The following is an 18,199-nucleotide window of genomic DNA, read 5'->3' on the forward strand; positions in this document are numbered from 1 at the left end:
CTGTCCCTTTTATCTCTGCCTCTCTCCACCACTTCTCTCTCACTCCAGTGCACAACAGTCCCAAGTTGCTTTTATATATTACACTCCCTCCCTATCTCGTAAGAGCTCTCTCTCTCGCTCTCTCTCTCTCTCTCTCTCACGTGCCTTCTCTCCACCCCTTCTCTCTCTCTCTCTCTCTCTCTCTGATCCATTAGCAGGAAGAACAGATCGCTGGCAGACGAGAAGAGACGAGGCGACCGAGGCAGACGGAGCAGAGAGCAGAGGAAGGAGAAGAAGAAGAAGAAGAAGAAGAAGAAGGGAGAGAAGAGCAGAGAGAAAACGACTGCATAAGAAGAGAGGAAGATAGAAGAAGAGAAAAGAGAAGAAGAAAGAAAAGCATCATGGACGCTCTGAAGAAAGGATTCTCCATGGCCAAGGATGGCGTGGTGGCCGCCGCCGAGAAGACGAAGGCCGGTGTGGGGGAGGCCGCCGCCAAGACCAAGGAGGGAGTCTTCTATGTCGGTGAGATGAGGGATGGATGGATGGATGGATGGATGGATGGATGGATGGATGGATGGATGGATGGATGGATAGATGGTGGAAAGTGAGACGGGTGGATGAAACAGTACAAGAATAAAAGAATAAAAGATGATGGAGGGATGATGAGAGGGACAGTGAGACGGGAGGAGGAATAAAGATAAAGTTCAATTTGACATGAACTGACAGTGAGTTATGAAGTGAAGGATGGATGAAGGGATGGAACGAGGGACGAGTGAAATTCAACACCAAACTGTGATGGAGGGAGGGAGGAGGGAGGGGGTGTGAAGAAGAGGAACTGACAGAGTAAAAGTTCATGTTCACATCACATAAATTCTTTTAGTGGAAAATGAAAGAGGGATGGGTGGAGGACGAGGGAACTTCAACATAAACTGATGGATGAATGGAGGGATAGAGAGATGGAGGGATGGAGAGATGAAGGGATGGAGGGATAGAGAGTTGGAGGGATAGAGAGATAGAGACTTGGAGGGATGGAGAGATGGAGGGATGGAGAGATGGAGGGATAGAGAGATGGAGGGATAGAGAGTTGGAGGGATGAGAGATGGAGGGATAGAGAGATAGAGAGATGGAGGAATGGAGGGATAGAGAGTTGGAGGGATGGAGAGATACAGAGATGGAGGGATAGAAGGATGGAGAGATGGAGAGATGGAGGGATAGAGAGATAGAGAGATGGATGGATAGAGAAATAGAGAGATGGATGATAGAGAGATAGAGAGATGGAGGGATGGAGAGATGGAGGGATGGAGGGATACAGAGATGGAGGGATGAGGGATGGAGGGATGGAGAGTTGGAGGGATGGAGAGTTGGAGGGATGGAGAGATGGAGGGATGGAGAGTTGGAGAGATGGAGAGATGGAGGGATGAGGGATGGAGGGATGGAGAGTTGGAGGGATGGAGAGTTGGAGGGATGGAGAGATGGAGGGATGGAGGGATAGAGAGTTGGAGGGATGGAGAGATGGAGGGATGGAGGGATAGAGAGATGGAGAGATACAGAGATGGAGGGATGGAGGGATAGAGAGATGGAGGGATGGAGGGATAGAGAGATGGAGGGATGGAGGGATGAGGGATGGAGAGATGGAGGGATGGAGGGATGAGGGATGGAGAGATACAGAGATGGAGAGATGGAGGGATGGAGGGATGGAGGGATAGAGAGATGGAGGGATAGAGAGAGGAGGAGGGAGTGGAGGAATGGTGCAGCATCTGCAGTGAAGTGGGCGGTGCGGCAGTGAAGTGGGCGGGGCCCCAGAGCTTGTGATTTACCTGTGGATCACCTGTGGTTCTGGCTCAGGTTCAGGGTGAGGAGCTGCTTCAGGTCTGCCAGTCTCATGTGGTCTGGGAACTCCTCAGGTCCCTGTCATCTGGATGCATGAAGGGATAAAGGAGGAATGGATGAAGCCAGGCCCTGAGAGTTTTAAGATCGTTTCACCTGTGTCACCTGCCCCCCCCTCCCCCCCCCCCAGTCTAAACCTACAGACGAACCTTTCACAGGTGGAGATTAGAATAAACCACACAGATAAATTCTATAAAAATTAACCAACTGAGCAGAAAACAACCGACTACAGTTGCTCTCTGAGCCACGCACGCACGCACACACACACACACACACACACATACACACACGCACGCACGCACGCACGCACACACACACACATGCACGCACCACGCACACACACACATGCACGCACCACGCACACACACACATGCACGCACCACGCACAGACACACACGCACGCACACACACACATGCACGCACCACGCACAGACACTCACGCACGCACACACACACATCCACGCACAGACACACACGCACGCACACACACACATGTACGCACCGACACACACGCATGCACACACACACATGGACACATGCACACATGCATGCACCACGCGCACACACACACGCACAAATGCACGCACGCACACACACACACGTGCACACACACGCACGCACGCACGCACACACAACACGTCATATTTCAGCAACCATGAACACATCAGTATAATTCATTCGTTACCAGCATTGTAAAGCAGTAAAACCAGTGAAGTGGTGACTCCTTACCTTTGAGGAGGTCTAGAAGTCCTGTTGTCTGTGCTTCCCTCCATTATTTATATTCCTTTAGTCCGTCAGGCTCCACAGATCACAAAGAGTATTTTCATGAAAGTGTTCAGAGTTATGACTATCGTTCACCGCAGACTGCTGAGTATTTATTTCTTCGCAGCACTTCTCTCCAAGTTTCATCCATCTCCCTCCTTCCTGCTGCTTCAGTTGCTGTGTCAGCTGGTATGATTGTGTGCGTTAGCTTTCTGGCTACAAAATGGAGGTCTCCCTGCAAAACTCTGTTCAGATTGCACTCCAGGAGATCTTGGTGAAGACGGTGAGCGCACCTGAGCAAAAAACAGATGATACAATGCTTCCAAACGGAGAAAGCGCTGCTATTGGTTAATGCCTCTGTCAATCATTCTAGCTTGACAATGCCGTAACCAATGAGACCAAACAAGGTGGGATGGGCACTTCTGAGCTGATGCTGATTGGCTGTGGGAGGTGTGAAAACAGCTGAGAGGCTGCAGGAGGAAGGGTTCAGGTCGGCTTTGAATGTTTTTTTTTTCGCGGGAAAATGCCATGGACAGGAGTGTATCCTGATAAGGTGTGTGTGTGTGTGTGTGTGTTGTGTGTGTGTGTGTGTGTGTGTGTGTGTGTGGCCTCGTTAATGATTTGGTGTAACACAGTGAAGTCTGTGTTGAAGGTCCTCCTGTTGTCTACAGGTTTGAAGCTCTGTGACTTTGGGACATGTTAGACTCAGACTCAGCTTGATCCTGTCATGTAACCATGGAAACCTGCCAAAGATTAAAACATAATAATTATTTATCGACTGTTACTGTTGTGCGCCTTGACGGGAAGAAAACAGCCATTAGAGGAGATCAGACCTCATCAAATATACATGACATCTGGTCGTGAGCTTCTTCCTGTAACTGATGCTCTGCTGCTGTTTGTGTGTTAGAAAACATCTGACAGTGAATCACTGTGTTCACTCAGACAAAGACTCTGTTCAGTCCCATTGTCACATGACCGAGCCGCTCCACGCCCACCGGGTCCACCAACACTCTGAATCTGGTTCTGCAGTGTTCATGTTCTTCACTGGAGTCTGAGTCACAGAAACAGTCTTTACCCAGTCCTGCACTGGACATGAGAAGAACACGTGATTCCACATGTACAGAGGGGAAAGTTTCCAGTCGGGAAGAAAAAGTTTCTCTGGCAGTTTTCAGAGAGCAAATAAAAGGAGCCCACAGCTCGTCTGTGCAGCAGGTTATTATGACCCATAGTTAGGTTTTGTTGCTAGGTGACATCTAGTGGTCGTAGTAATGATGACAGGAGCGAAAGGAAAAGCGCGGTGATGTAGAATAAAGAGAGACAAAGGTGAAGCACCTGGAAACATTTAGAGCAGTGAAGAGAACAAACACCTCAGAGCTGCAGTTCCTCTCACATCCACTAGATGTTGCTCCAGATGAGGAGGCGCTGGAGAGGATGGAAAATAAGACACAGGTTCAAATCTGAAGAGAAGCAAATCAAGTGAGAATAAGACAAAGTCAGTATAAGCAGAGTGAGAGCTTCATGCAGGAGGCTGCTGCTGCTGCTGCTGAAAACTGGGTGACATGAATAAATAATTCAGAGAACAGCTGAGCTCAGGAAACAGGTCAGATCCAGATTCACACTCTGACTGATCCAAACAGCTGTGAGTCTGCTGAAGACCTGATCTCCTCTTACTGGACAGAAGGAAAGTCACAGTGACACAGTTTTATCCTTTAAGGTGACAAATAAAAAAACTGAAAACTGTCACTTCTACTGTTTTATCTACGAAGCTACCATCACTAGCGCTCCTGCTAATCTAAAGCCAACAGGGAACAAGAGCCATTGCAGAGCTTTTAATTTGAAATATCTAAAGGAAGTGTTGAGTTTCAGTGCAGGAACTGAACTGGAATTAAAGTAGAAGCACATCAGAAAACAGAGGATCAGATAAACGTATGCAACTATAAATAAAGGCCTGTCTCTGGTTCATGTAAAAGCTGCTGCCATTTGATTTACATTTGGTTTGTGAGCTGAGGACTGAGCCGTCGCACCACGACTGATCATGTGTTTCCAGTAACATAATTAACTGAACTTAAAAACGCGTCATAAAAACACGTGAATTTCGAAAAAACTCTCAAATATCACAAAAATATTTACACGCTTACGCGACAAAAAAATATTTCACAATATTTCACATTAGCATGAAAACCAGCTTTATTCTCATAACATCACTTCAGTGGGTGAAGATGAAGAGCAGCAGTGAGGCTGAGGGGCTCGATCACTGTCACACTCAGCTGGACAAATTATGAATAATTCATATCAACAGCCATGTTTTTTTCCCCTCTGTCTCCTAGGAAACAAGACGATGGAGGGAGTGGTGACAGGTGTGAACACAGGTAACTCACACACAGCTGCACGTCAAACTGATACAGTGTAGAATGAGTCCAGGTTGTGAAGCCTGAGTCCAGTACAGACCAGAACACACCTGGACCAGGTCTACCAAAGAGTCCTGCAGGTGGATATGAAAACATTAACACACCTTTCATCTCGTGTTGTTTAGTCGCCCAGAAGACGACCGAACAGGCCAATGTCGTGGCCGACACTGCGGTTACCGGGGCCAACGAGGTCGCCCAGGCAACGGTGGAGGGGGTGGAGAACGCAGCTGTGGCGAGCGGATTCGTCAGCACGGTGAGTGATGTCACATCACATGAAATGTAGTTTTGCATTAATCTGTTCTTTTATATTTAAAAAGTGGTTATTTCAGCTTTTCATTTTTTAAAAACCTTCAAAACGTTTCAGTTTATTTGGATTATTTTAAATGTAGTTTTACTTTCATCAGCAGGTATGTTTTCATGGTTCAGAACATTATTCTGGTAAATAAGTCACGGGTTTGTTGCAGTAATACAAACAATAGTAAATATATGTTTACATTACACTGACATTTCACCAAAATTTATTCTCTTTTTCTGCATATAAACAAAAGTTAAAAACCTTTCTCCTTTAATTTGGTGTAGTTTTCTCCAATAACAAGACAAAATTATAAAATTATAAAAATTATAAATAACTATATATATATATATACACACACACACATATACACATATATAATAAATATTCAGCTACTCATAACTACATATGACGAAAAAATGTAATACTGATATTTTCCTGTAATAATTTTTACATCATGACCAGTTCCTACTGTAGTTAATGTGATAATCTGTGTTGTGTTAATAAATTAAATTTTTTGTCTTTCTTCATTCACAAATCTCTGGTGATTGGCTGGAAACAGGAGGAGGCGGGAACAGTGGCTGAGCAGGTGCCTGATTGGTCAGGGGGATTGGTTGCATGGCTTGATGCTCGTTGCCTGATGTGACTTTAAAGACTTAACAAAGATTTGATTAACTGACCCGTAGTTTGTGCAGAACTGAGTGGCATGTAAAGCCTGACATCATCACTGTAGGACAGGAAAGTGATTATTGACTGCATATCATTGGCCATGAAGTTTAATGTAAACATAGGGACAAGGATGTAAACGCTACACTAACATCAAGTCACAACAAAAGATGTTGCATGAGCAACAGTTGTCGTAGCAACTTTAGCACTAACAGTTGTAGCGACAGTATCGTTAATCAAAACTAAAGTCTGTCATTGTCCTGACTTTTGCTTTTATTACAGTTAAAACAGCAACAAGACACGGCCAGAAAGTTACTAATATCATTGTGTGATGATTGTTGTTTTATACAACTAACAAGGCATGAAGGAGAAGGATGCATTGTCCAATCTGATGTTCGATTGTACACCGACGACACTGTTCTCTCTTCTACTAACAACAACCGTATCTTTTTACAGTAACACCTCAACAGAACTTCAAATTTGGCACAAACATTCACTTGGACTCAAGGACGAACTGATTAGATTTTGGGGGTTAAAGGTCAAGGTCACGGTGACCTAACAATAATATTTTATATGATAAACAGGGATGTAACCTGAAACTAGTCAGAGTGGCGGAAGGATATGACCACAAGGCAGTAATTCTAGTTTTAGAATATCAACATGGTGTTGATTAGCATAGCATTTGGCTAGCTCTTTTTTCTTGACAGGTTTAGGAAACAAGGAAACAATGACTAACATGGATGTTTCTTTCAGCTTCACTCATCTTTGGCTTCATCTCACATTTCACCCAAGAACCAGAAAGATTTCTGCACATTTCTAGTTCCAGTTTCTGTCCTGCTGCAGTGCCATTATACAGATATAAAGTTTCACTTCTCCCAAAGTAAATGATCTAAACAAGGTTAAAGGTCGCTGCACGGTTCAATCTGACAAGACCAGATTGATATCAGAACGTGTTTTACAGGTTGAATAATCATGAGAAATTTATCATTTAAATCTTAAAAGATTGTGATTTTCATGTGACTGTTTGTCCATAAAGAGAAATATGTCGTGTGACGTGGTTTCAGGACTGTGACTCTGAAGCATTCTGCATGTTCTTAGTGTTGTAAAAAATATGGCGGCTCTATCTATCTAAATCTATCCATTGAACACAGAGTTTTTATACTATATGGAGGAGTATACTCTGAGCACTCATTGCTTCTCAGTAACAGACAGTTCCATATGATAACACACACTCCAAAGTGTTTTGACTATTTCCATTCGTTGCTTTCCACAGCTTAAAGTTAACACAGATCGACTGGGTTTGGGAGAAATGCAGCTTTGTATGTGGATGGATTCGTATGGAGGGGATGGAGTTTGGCTGCAGTCATGTGACCTCTGTTCTTTGTCCCCTGCAGACTGACCTTCCAAAGACAGAAGCAGGAGAACAGACTGAACAGGCTGCACAGTAGGTGAGAAAATCAAACACCTTTTCAGTGTCGTACACAAGTTTTTAACAAATCAAAGGAAATGGTGCACTTGTGGGGGGGGGGGGGGGGGGGTCAATATTTGGGGCAGCAGGAAGGTGTACAACAAGAAAACCTTGGGTGGTTGTTACTAGCAACAAGAAGACAAGAGCTGTGTCCTGATTCAGGGGTCCTACTTCAAATGCTCCAGGAAACGGGGCCGTCGTTTAGTGTCCCAACATATCCCAAGATTCATTGTGCCGCCTTAATGAAAATAATATGGCAGCAAACAACACTGACAGAGAGTCTGAGGATCCCACTGTTAAAACCATGGGTCCTGAAACCTCAAGTTTTTGTGAAAAAAAAGTTATGTGTCATCAGGGTTGCTAGGCAACAGGAGCCCTGCTGTGCAACGCAACGGTAACGGTAACAGCTGGTCATTAACGCTGACTAAAGACACACAGCTGCTGAAACGCTGTACAGGTTTCTTTAAAACTTCACTCAGTGAATTTTAAGTTGAATGAACTTGACATGAACTTATAGATATATGTAAATATATATAAATAAATATATATATTTACATATATATATATATATTTATATATATATATAAATATCTATATATATTTACATCACATGAATAAAGGAGAAGAGATGAGTTGAACTGACTTTAACCACTGGGATGGTCTGAGTCTTGGTTTGTTTGTGTCTCTGATCCTGGATCTGCTTTGATTACATCATTACGTTACAAATAAAACATTATAGAATATGATCAGTTCTTATTTAACACAGAGCTGCCTCAGACAGACGGACTGAGTGTCTCTCTGAACTATGAGGATGTTAAACATTCACACTTTTTAATTCTTTCTAATTGAATTTAATTATAATATAATTAATATAATTTGTTTGTTTGTTTCAGACTCGTTCACTGAGGACGAAGAACCGAAGACCAACTTCACATTTTAGCCGTGGCTCCTCCCTTTGACCTCTGACCCCTGAAAGATGCTTTACCTACTGTGTGTAACTTAACCTCATTAACCAATAGAAAGCCTCATCCTCAACTTCCCTCCTGTTGCCGTGGTTACACTGCCTCTGCATCATACTCGTCACTTGTCGCACACACACACTGACGTCAGATCAGTTTAATCAGGTCGCGTGCTCTTAGCTGATTGGTCGGTGTGGGATGAAATCACCCAGGCCAAGTGTTCAGAGACATCTGAGGCCTTTTAAATGCATGTCGCTTTACTGACCCACACTGAGAATACTACACACACACACACACACACACACACACACACACACACACACACACACACACACACACACACACACACACACACACACTAATAACTGAGCTGATTCTTCTTTTATAAAACAAAGTGAAATAAAGACGAGTTTGAAATTCACCTGTACGACTCTGTTTCTTCTTCACTGATAAATTCCAACAGAAACACTGTCGTCGTTAGCAACATGCTAAACAAGATGTTACTGTTCACATGATGTCTCATTAATGCATTTCGGCCTCACAGTTCTTCTGTTATTAACGTTTTCATTTGAAAATGCAAATATAGTGTTCAGAGGTTTTCAGAGACGCAGCGATCAGCTGTGACCACCAGGGGGCGGTCTCACCGCTCCTACAGACACCGAAACATTCTCACTCACCAAACTCCTCTGGAGCTGCTGGAAACATCTGGATGTGATATCATTGCTTCTCCGTGATTGGCCAGTCCTCAACAGGAAGTGGAGGTGTGTGTGATCCATGATGGAGGGTTTGTGAGGACCGCTGCAGAAACTGGGTCAGTTTGATCTATTTACAGCGTCTCCATGGCGACACACTCCACTGCTCCTTCCATCTCTCTGTTAAAACAGTGAGAGGCTTCATGTGAAAACAGTTTAACACGAGACAACTTTTAAATGTGTGTATCTTCACCCAGTGAACTTTCATCATACAGTCAGTTCAACTGGATGTGCAGAAAACCTGAGGTGCGCTTGTTTTCCTCTTCCTGTGTCACGAGTCAGCTGACTGATGGAGGTCAGCAGCGGGTGGAGCTGACTCTCCAGGCACTGCCATTAAACCACTGAAGAAGAAGAAAACAACCAGATGCTGTTCCACAAAACTCTTACTTTCTGCTGAACATGCTCCCAGTCTGGGGGGGTTTATGCTGCTGTAGGCCTGGACTGCTGGGGGAACTCCCATGATGCACTGAGCTCTCTGGCTCTGGAGCTGCAGGATCACAACAATAATCAGCTGATCCTGGAGACTCTGTCTTTGTTCAGCCCCTCACCTCTGGGTATGAGCTCTGGGTCGTGCCCGAAGGAATCAGCTCCTGTCGGGTGTCTGGGCTCAGCCTCAGGGATCGGGTGAGGAGCTTGGTGTGGGCGGTTGAGGTGGTTTGGGCATCTGATTGGACGCCTCCTTGGCGTCTTCCACCTGGGAGAAGATCCCGGGGTAGACCCAGAGCTCGCAGGAGGATTACATCCCATCAGGCCTCAGGAAAACTCTTCCACCACGATCCGCCAGATGAGCGGAAGAAAACAGACGGATGTTGTGGTTTCATCAGACAACTGCTGACTTCTGACATGAGGTCAATGATGCCATATACTGTGTTATATAGTAATTACCTAAGTTATGCCCCAGTCTTGGGGGGGGGGGCGTAGGACACAACATAAACTGGCTCCATCTTCCCCAAGTCCCAAGTAGCCACAACAAAGATTAGTTTAAATATAACCAAAGTGATTTATTTACATAAAGGTTTTAAGTGAACAGAGAAAATAAATACTGAGTTTAGGCTTCAGGGTGGACGAAGGTCAACATAATAAACATGATAACCCTGTCTGGAAAGTAAACAACTAATCTAACCAAAGGAAAACAAATGACAACAAACTCACCTGCCTAACTAGATAAACAGGAGAAAACCTGAGAAACAAAACTGGCAGCTCACTTACTATTCAAACCAACCTAAGAACTACACAAAGCTGAGTCACTGCAACAGAGTGGCCGGCTGGGAGAAGAGGAGAATGAGACGACGAGCCGGCGGCCATCTTGGCTCCTTATATATCAGGTGACCAGGGGCTGCAGCCAATCACCGACCAGGGCGCAGAGCCTTTCCACCAATGACGGCACGGCTGCGGCACACACCTATTTGCATACAATAAGAAAACACAGGAACACACGCACACACGCACACGCACACACACACACGCACACACGCACACACACACACGCACACACACACTTACACAACAGACCAACTACAATAACATGACCGCGGTCATAACACCTATAATCAATAATTACCTGAATGTGTCTTTTTTTTTAATAAACTTGAACATTTCATGAAACAAACACAAGCTCAATGAATCTGTTTTATTTCACAGTTAGAGAGTTAATGACACCAACTGTAACTATAACAACAACATTCAAAAGCACGTTTCAATCAGGTTCAACAATAAAACAGTTACAGCTGTTCATACAAACCTCAGCTGTAAATTCGACGTCTGCTCTCGTTTGAACTTTGCTGTAACGAGCTGCTGGAGTTCAGCTGCAGTTGGTGCTGCAGGCGTCGCGCTCGTCTTCACGTCTGTTACTGAACCTTTCACCACGAACAGCTGCTTCTCTCTCACACAGACTCTTAAATCTGTTCCTCAAACATCACAAACACCTGCTTCCTCCCCCACATGGACCCCCTCATGCTCCCTGAGATCCTCCTGTTGCCTAAAGCTAAAGCTAAAGCTAACATAAAGCTTTTCAGATGCCCCTGATGGTCACAGTTTCCTCCTGCGACGCTCCTGCTGCGTAAATCTGTTCCCACAACAGCTGAAAGTAAATGGTTTCACTCCGGTTGGATTTTAACGCATCAGCAGATCAGAGCAGCTGAGAGCTCACCAGCATCACATCCTGTGTCACTAACGTGGACTTCATTTCCTGTCAAACCTGTCTCAGGTGTTGTGGTCTTCCTCACCGTCCTCAGGCTCAGAGGAGTCTGGGGTCCAGCGGTACCTGCTTCAAGATCGAAGTCCAGATCCTCCATCAGCTTCTGCCTCTCTGCTCTCCTCAGTCCGGCTCTTCATATCAACAGGAGTCAGTGGGATCTTGTGTTATCAGCCTCCTCCAGCCCTTCAAGCTGCTCTCCCTCCTGATTGGTCCAGAGTTCCTCCTGGTCCTCTTTAATGTGTGGGCTCTCTGGGTCAACCAGGGGAAACCTCTTCTTCAATCACCAGCTGATGCTGAACATCTGCAGGGAACAATGACACACACACACACACACACACACACACACACACACACACACACACACACACACACATTACAGACGAGTGTCAGGGACGAGTCCTTTGTTATTGAGTCGGTGCCGAAAGAAGAATAAATCTATAAAAGAACAAGAAAATAAAGGTGGAAATAAAAGCAGGAATAAATAAAAGAATAAATTAGTAAATCTGAAAAATGTGGATGTATAAAAACAAATCTTCACCTTTTAATTTTGCTTTTTGCCTGTTGCTTTTGCTTTTACAGCGAGCAATGGGGTAAAAGCAAAAGGCAATAAAGGAAAAGCAAAGGTAAAAGATAAAAACATTTCTAAAATTCTTTTATAAATTTCTCTCTATATTTCAACATTTTAATTTAGTTACGTTTTTAAGTTGCTAAATGCTAATGCTAATATAATGCTAATACATTTGATTGATTACAGATGAGTCGCAGCCCGTCCACTTCAACCCAAAACCATGTTTTACAACATAATGTCTGAATATATGATTATTAATGAGGAACCTGTTGGTTTTTATCTGCTGTATTTATATACTGTGTTTATATGTTGTGTTTATATACTGTATTTATATACTGTGTTTATATACTGTGTTTATATATTGTGTTTATATACTGTACTTATATACTGTATTTATATACTGTGTTTATATACTGTGTTTATATACTGTGTTTATATACTGTACTTATATACTGTATTTATATACTGTATTATATACTGCATTATATACTGTATTATATACTGTGTTTATATATTGTATTATATACTGTGTTTATATATTGTATTATATACTGTATTATATACTGCATTATATACTGTATTATATACTGTGTTTATATATTGTATTATATACTGTGTTTATATATTGTATTATATACTGTATTATATACTGCATTATATACTGTATTATATACTGTGTTTATATATTGTATTATATACTGTGTTTATATACTGTGTTTATATACTGTGTTTATATACTGCATTATATACTGCATTATATACTGTATTATATACTGTGTTTATATATTGTATTATATACTGTGTTTATATACTGTGTTTATATATTGTATTATATACTGTATTATATACTGTATTATATATTGTATTATATACTGTATTATATACTGTATTATATACTGTGTTTATATACTGTATTTATATACTGTGTTTATATACTGTGTTTATATACTGTATTATATATTGTATTATATACTGTATTATATATTGTATTATATACTGTATATACTGTTTTACCTTTCCGTTTCCGGCTCGGAACAGCTCCGGTAGAAAATCTATAAACTGTGATGAATTATTGATGACGTGGACAGAGTAACTGACGGCAGGTGTGAACACACCTGCTCTGTGTGACCGGACTCTGGGGCTGACACTGACCGAGCTTGTTGCTCTCGGACACGGTCAGGCTCCTCCTCGTTCTCCCGGAGATCTAGTCCTCCGCCGCCGCGGTGTGTCTCCGGTTCCCCGGCGCTCTGAGACCGAGGACTGTAGACATGTTCCCCGGCAGAGGGAGCGTCCGTCCCCGGGGTCGAACCGAGTCACACCAACCAACCATTCAGACATTCACCGCTTTAAACTCTATCCAGAGACTTTACCGCAACTTTATCAAACTTCTCGGGCGCCGATGATTACGTCAGTGATGTCGCACAATTTCTACGTACCGGGTAGACGTCGTTCGACGTTTTTTTTTTTTTTTCCCAATACAACTTTATTGAGGGGGGGTCAGAAGCTAATGTTTGTGGAGCTGGACGATATTAAGTTGTGGAGAGTTTAAGAGTGAGTGAGCTTTTTGTTTTACCTGGATATAAGGTGTTTACTAAGTACTGCCTTAAAAACTTATTGTTACATTTTTTGTTTACTAGGTCCAGATCATCTGTCTGCACTTTGTGTAAATTTGGAGTCGGTATGTTCAAAATATTATTCTATATCAATGGGATAAAGACTTTTGGGATATTTTGTGTGACTTTCCTATAGATGTCATTGGAGCAACTTGTGCTATATTTAGCATTAAAATCATGGAGCTCTGGGTGTCATATAGCTCTGGGTGTCATATAGCTCTGGGTGTCATATAGCTCTGGGTGCCATATAGCTCAGTTGGTTGAGCATCTGCCCCATATACAGAGGCCACAGTCCTCACTGCAGTCGGCCCCTGGTTCGAGTCCCACATCGGACAAGCCCTTTGCTGCATGTCATTCCCCCTCTCTCTGCCTCCCCATTTCCTGTGTCTCTCCACTGCTCTATCAATAAAAGCCCAAAAAATATCTTAAAAAAAAAAATTTGCTTGAACACCATTTTCCAATTTAACAGAACCTGTTGGTGAAATTTGGAAAGTTTTATGGGCAGTTTGGATATTTCAAAATCACATACTAATAGAAACTCAATACCGCCAGCGAGAACCATATCTCATCATCATTCCTTAAGAAGGATCGGAGCCATTTGGTCTTTAATATTCCATTCATAATAAGTCAGTTGCTTTTACACCAGCGTCCTCATAGTCTGAAAACATGTCTGAAACAAATAAATAATCCCCATGCAAATAAACTGTAAACATTTATAGCAAAATCTAACCTATCCTAAACCCCTTGTATTTAATTAGTATGGATTTACTTGTTTATATGATTTTACTTTTAATTGTTTTATTATTTATTTTCTTTTCTTATCATTCTTTTTTTCATCTTATATCTGTTGTATGTTTGTTTTTGAAATGTGATATAAACCAGTTTGGAATATCAAAGGAGGTGTGAATTTACATTAAAATGTAAGATAATTTATGATCATGTTTGAGTATGTCATGGTTCATGTAATGTTCTATGTTTAAATAAAGTTTTAAAAACATTTATAAAAAAAAAAAACATTTCAGGGAAAAAAAATTAATGTAAAAATGTATTTTTTTAATTTATTAATTAATTAAAAAATGTATATTGTACACTATATAGATAGTAATAGTACTGTATTTTATTTATACATTTTAATTACATATATATATTTATATATAGTATTGTATTTTATAGCGTTATATGGGCTGTATCTGTAATAAATTGATTTGTGCACATGTTTTTATTTAGATTATTCCTCCTGCTCTAATGTTGTTTTATCTATGAATTATTTCTCTGTTAGATGTTTATTTACGATAAAGAAAATCACGTCTATAATAAACACACAGATGTATTCTTATGACAGTTGACCTGCTCAGTAGCTTGTTTTAATCTGTTGAATAATGGGTTAGCATGTTTGGGTCAGAGGCTTGCTAGCTTGTTTAGCATGTAGCCAAAGGTTTAAGTTTTCAAATGTGTGTTGGTTGATTGCTGAGAGCTGATAATGATAAACGTGAAGTCACCGTCAATACAATGAATGAGAGCCCAACTGTATGTTAGCAATCGCCGCTAAATACTTGCTTTGTCAGCGTCACCTCAAACCCAATGCTGCGTTTTTCAGGTGAAACAGACCATAATATGACATGTTTACCTGTTGTAGCTCACAGAGGGTGTGGTTAACCTCGTTAATGATGTCACTTCCTGTTTCTAATGAAGAGGTTTAAGTGAGATGAACTGATGACACATTTAGCTGAAGTTCTGTCTGGATTTATCAGGAGGAGAAATGTTCAGGCAGCAGGTGAATGTGATTCATAAGGTTATAAATGAATAATGATGATGATAATGATACATTTTATTTACATGTGACAAAGTTCTAGTGATCAATTTAATTAAAGATGTAAGGGATGATGTCATAGATCAGTATAGACTTATTTTAAATCAGACTTGCACAGTCAGGAACATACAGGTGTGTGTGTGACTCATATGACTGTGTGTGTCATATGAAAACTTCACGTGAAACATCCTGGAAAATGATCCGTACAAAAGAGCGGGAACCCTGTTGAGAGCTCTGCGTGAGCGTCACCTGGTGTCAGGTGGTATCACTGAAACCTGAGAAGAAGAAGAGACAGACTGAGTCAGTTAAAAGTGAAGATGAAGATGATGCAGGTCTGTACGTTTATATTAAACACATCAGTGTGAACAGTTACCTGTCTCCCGGGGTCGTGACCTGGAGGTTCTAATGTTGCAACAGCTCAGCGTGTCGTTTGTCATCCCACCATCATCATCATCATCATGGAAGGAGTTCCTTCAGTCTCCTGTAACTTTCCATGTATTTGCATCTCAGCACATGGAGTCGCGTGTCAGACCAACATTCGAACAAAGACACAACATGTTCAGTAACTACTGGGCAGGGCTGGTTTCCATAACACACACACACACACACACACACACACACACACACACACACACACACACACACACACACACACACACACACCTTCCCTGGAGCAACACCATCATGCCACCATGAAACAGGAGCCCCAGTTTGACTGCAGAGAGCGATCTGTGAGGGAGCTTCATCCCACATCTTCATCATCATCATCATCATCCTCATCCTCATCATCATCACTCTGAGCAGATGAAAACAGAGGCTCCATAACGTGTCAGACTTGAACAGGTGTGATTAGTTACCGACCTGCTGCAGAGGAAGGTCTGACACATTCACAGTGATGTTAGCTCACATGTAATCAACCGCCTCGTGGTCGTATCCCTCCGCCTCCTTGAGTAATGGCTTAAAACTGTTTTGTGAGGTCACGCTGACCTTGACCTTTGACCTTCAGCCACCAAACTCTAACCAGTTCATCCTTGAGTCCAGGTGAATGTTTGTATTAAATGTGTTACTGAGATATCAAATGAGACGGACGACCTGAAAACAAAATGTCCGCCTCTGACTGTGTCTGCATGTTCGTACAGAGGCAGCTCAGGACTCGACATCAGTTTAATGAGGGACATTAATCTCCTGAAATATTTTTCAGAGCACACTCCCCTCCACACACACACACACACACACACACACACACACACAGCTGCTGAGTGTGTGTGAAGATCAGCTGACAGATAGAAAATGACGGATCAGTGGTTGAAGTGTTTTTTCACTGCAGGTTTTATTGAAGCCTCGTTTCACTCATTAAACATGAGTCATCAACTTCTGTGTGAAACAGCCTCCAGTCTGAGATCAGGTGAAAACACCTGGAGCGTGAGGTGAAGGCTGATGTTGATGAGGAGCCACCTGGGATCAGCTGACCGAGCTGTGCAGGTGTGTTCCACAAAAGGTTTGGAAACTGTTTTAAACCATCGTTTAGTAACAAGATGGAGGCACAAGTACCCAGAGGGCAACGCTGTGATGTTTGTTTATTGACACGAGCATCAGCGAGCTTCATATGAATGTTGTCATGCTGCCTTCTTAACATTCTTGTAAAGGGAGGACACACACACACAGACACACACACACACAGACACACACACACACAGGCACACACACACACAGGCACACACACAGACACACACACACAGACACACACACAGACACACACACACACAGACACACACACACACACACACACAGACACACACACACACAGACACACACACACACACACACACACACACAGACACACACACACACACACACACACACACACACACAGACACACACACACACACACACACACAAACACACACAGACACACACATACACAGACACACACACACACAGACACACACACACACAGACACACACACACACACACACACACACAGACACACACACACACACACACACACACACACACACACAGACACACAGACACACACACACACACACACACACACACACACACACACACAGACACACACACACACACAGACACACACACACACACACACACACACACACACTCCTCATGGGGGTGGAGCCTGCAGTGACGTCTCAGACCTGTGCGACAGGTCGGGCCTGTGCTCCGCCCTGCAGCCGCACCTGATTCCTCCGCAGGGCGAGACCAGAGAGGCGGGAACCTGAAGAGAGCAGCACACCTGCCTCTATAAGACTGAACCTCCTCATCCACAAACACAGTCCAAACACAGCAGCAGCCATGTCTAACTTCCTGTCCTCAGCGCTGGGTAGCGGTGGCATTGCAAAAATAGCTGGGGAGAAAGTGGGTGAGTATCTTTTGTGAAATATCTCTGTGAAATATCGACTGTAACAGGTTTAAAGAGACCAGACACCTTTGACTTCACAGCAGCAGACGCTGCTTTACTGTAAAGACGTCGGCTGCATTTGATGTTTTTGTATTTCACATAATAATGACGATGCACATATAGTGATAAATACAGAATATTATATATATTGAGTATTCAAAGGGCTGATGTGAGAGATTCTGACTGACTCTCTGACTCTTTGACTCTTTGACTCTCTGACTCTTTGACTCTTTGACTCTCTGACTGTTTGCCTCTTTATCTCTCTGACTCTTTAACCTTTTGACTCTCTGACTCTTTGACTCTCTGACTCTTTAACTCTATGACTCTTTGACTCTCTGACTCTTTGACTCTCTGACTCTCTGACTCTTTGACTCTCTGACTCTTTAACTCTATGACTCTTTGACTCTCTGACTCT

At 42.7% G+C, this 18,199-nt stretch overlaps 1 protein-coding gene and 1 long non-coding RNA gene across 4 annotated transcripts; one reads left to right on the top strand and one right to left on the bottom strand.

Annotated features, from left to right (window-relative positions):
- Window positions 1-219: 219 nt before the first annotated feature.
- Window positions 220-8,842, top strand: sncga (synuclein, gamma a). 2 transcript variants are annotated; one of them, XM_056394544.1, is made up of 6 exons: window positions 220-501; window positions 4,956-4,997; window positions 5,162-5,289; window positions 5,891-5,917; window positions 7,389-7,442; window positions 8,356-8,842. In XM_056394544.1, exons 1-5 carry the CDS (start codon window positions 381-383, stop codon window positions 7,440-7,442), a joined length of 372 nt encoding a protein of 123 aa, XP_056250519.1. In that variant the 5' UTR covers window positions 220-380; the 3' UTR covers window positions 8,356-8,842. The 2 variants fall into 2 exon arrangements, with proteins under 2 accessions (XP_056250519.1, XP_056250520.1); XM_056394545.1 differs by lacking the exon at window positions 5,891-5,917 and having other exon boundaries at window positions 225-501.
- Window positions 8,843-10,108: 1,266 nt separating this feature from the next.
- Window positions 10,109-13,333, bottom strand: LOC130181489 (uncharacterized). 2 transcript variants are annotated; one of them, XR_008829579.1, is made up of 3 exons: window positions 13,054-13,333; window positions 10,915-11,671; window positions 10,109-10,575 (listed from the first exon to the last, which is right to left on the bottom strand). It is a non-coding gene; the product is annotated as an uncharacterized LOC130181489 (long non-coding RNA). The 2 variants fall into 2 exon arrangements; XR_008829578.1 differs by lacking the exon at window positions 10,109-10,575 and having other exon boundaries at window positions 10,790-11,671.
- Between the last annotated feature and the right edge of the window lie 4,866 nt (window positions 13,334-18,199).

This window comes from Seriola aureovittata, chromosome 14, assembly GCF_021018895.1.
Source record: "Seriola aureovittata isolate HTS-2021-v1 ecotype China chromosome 14, ASM2101889v1, whole genome shotgun sequence".
Classification (NCBI taxonomy): Eukaryota; Metazoa; Chordata; class Actinopteri; order Carangiformes; family Carangidae; genus Seriola; species Seriola aureovittata.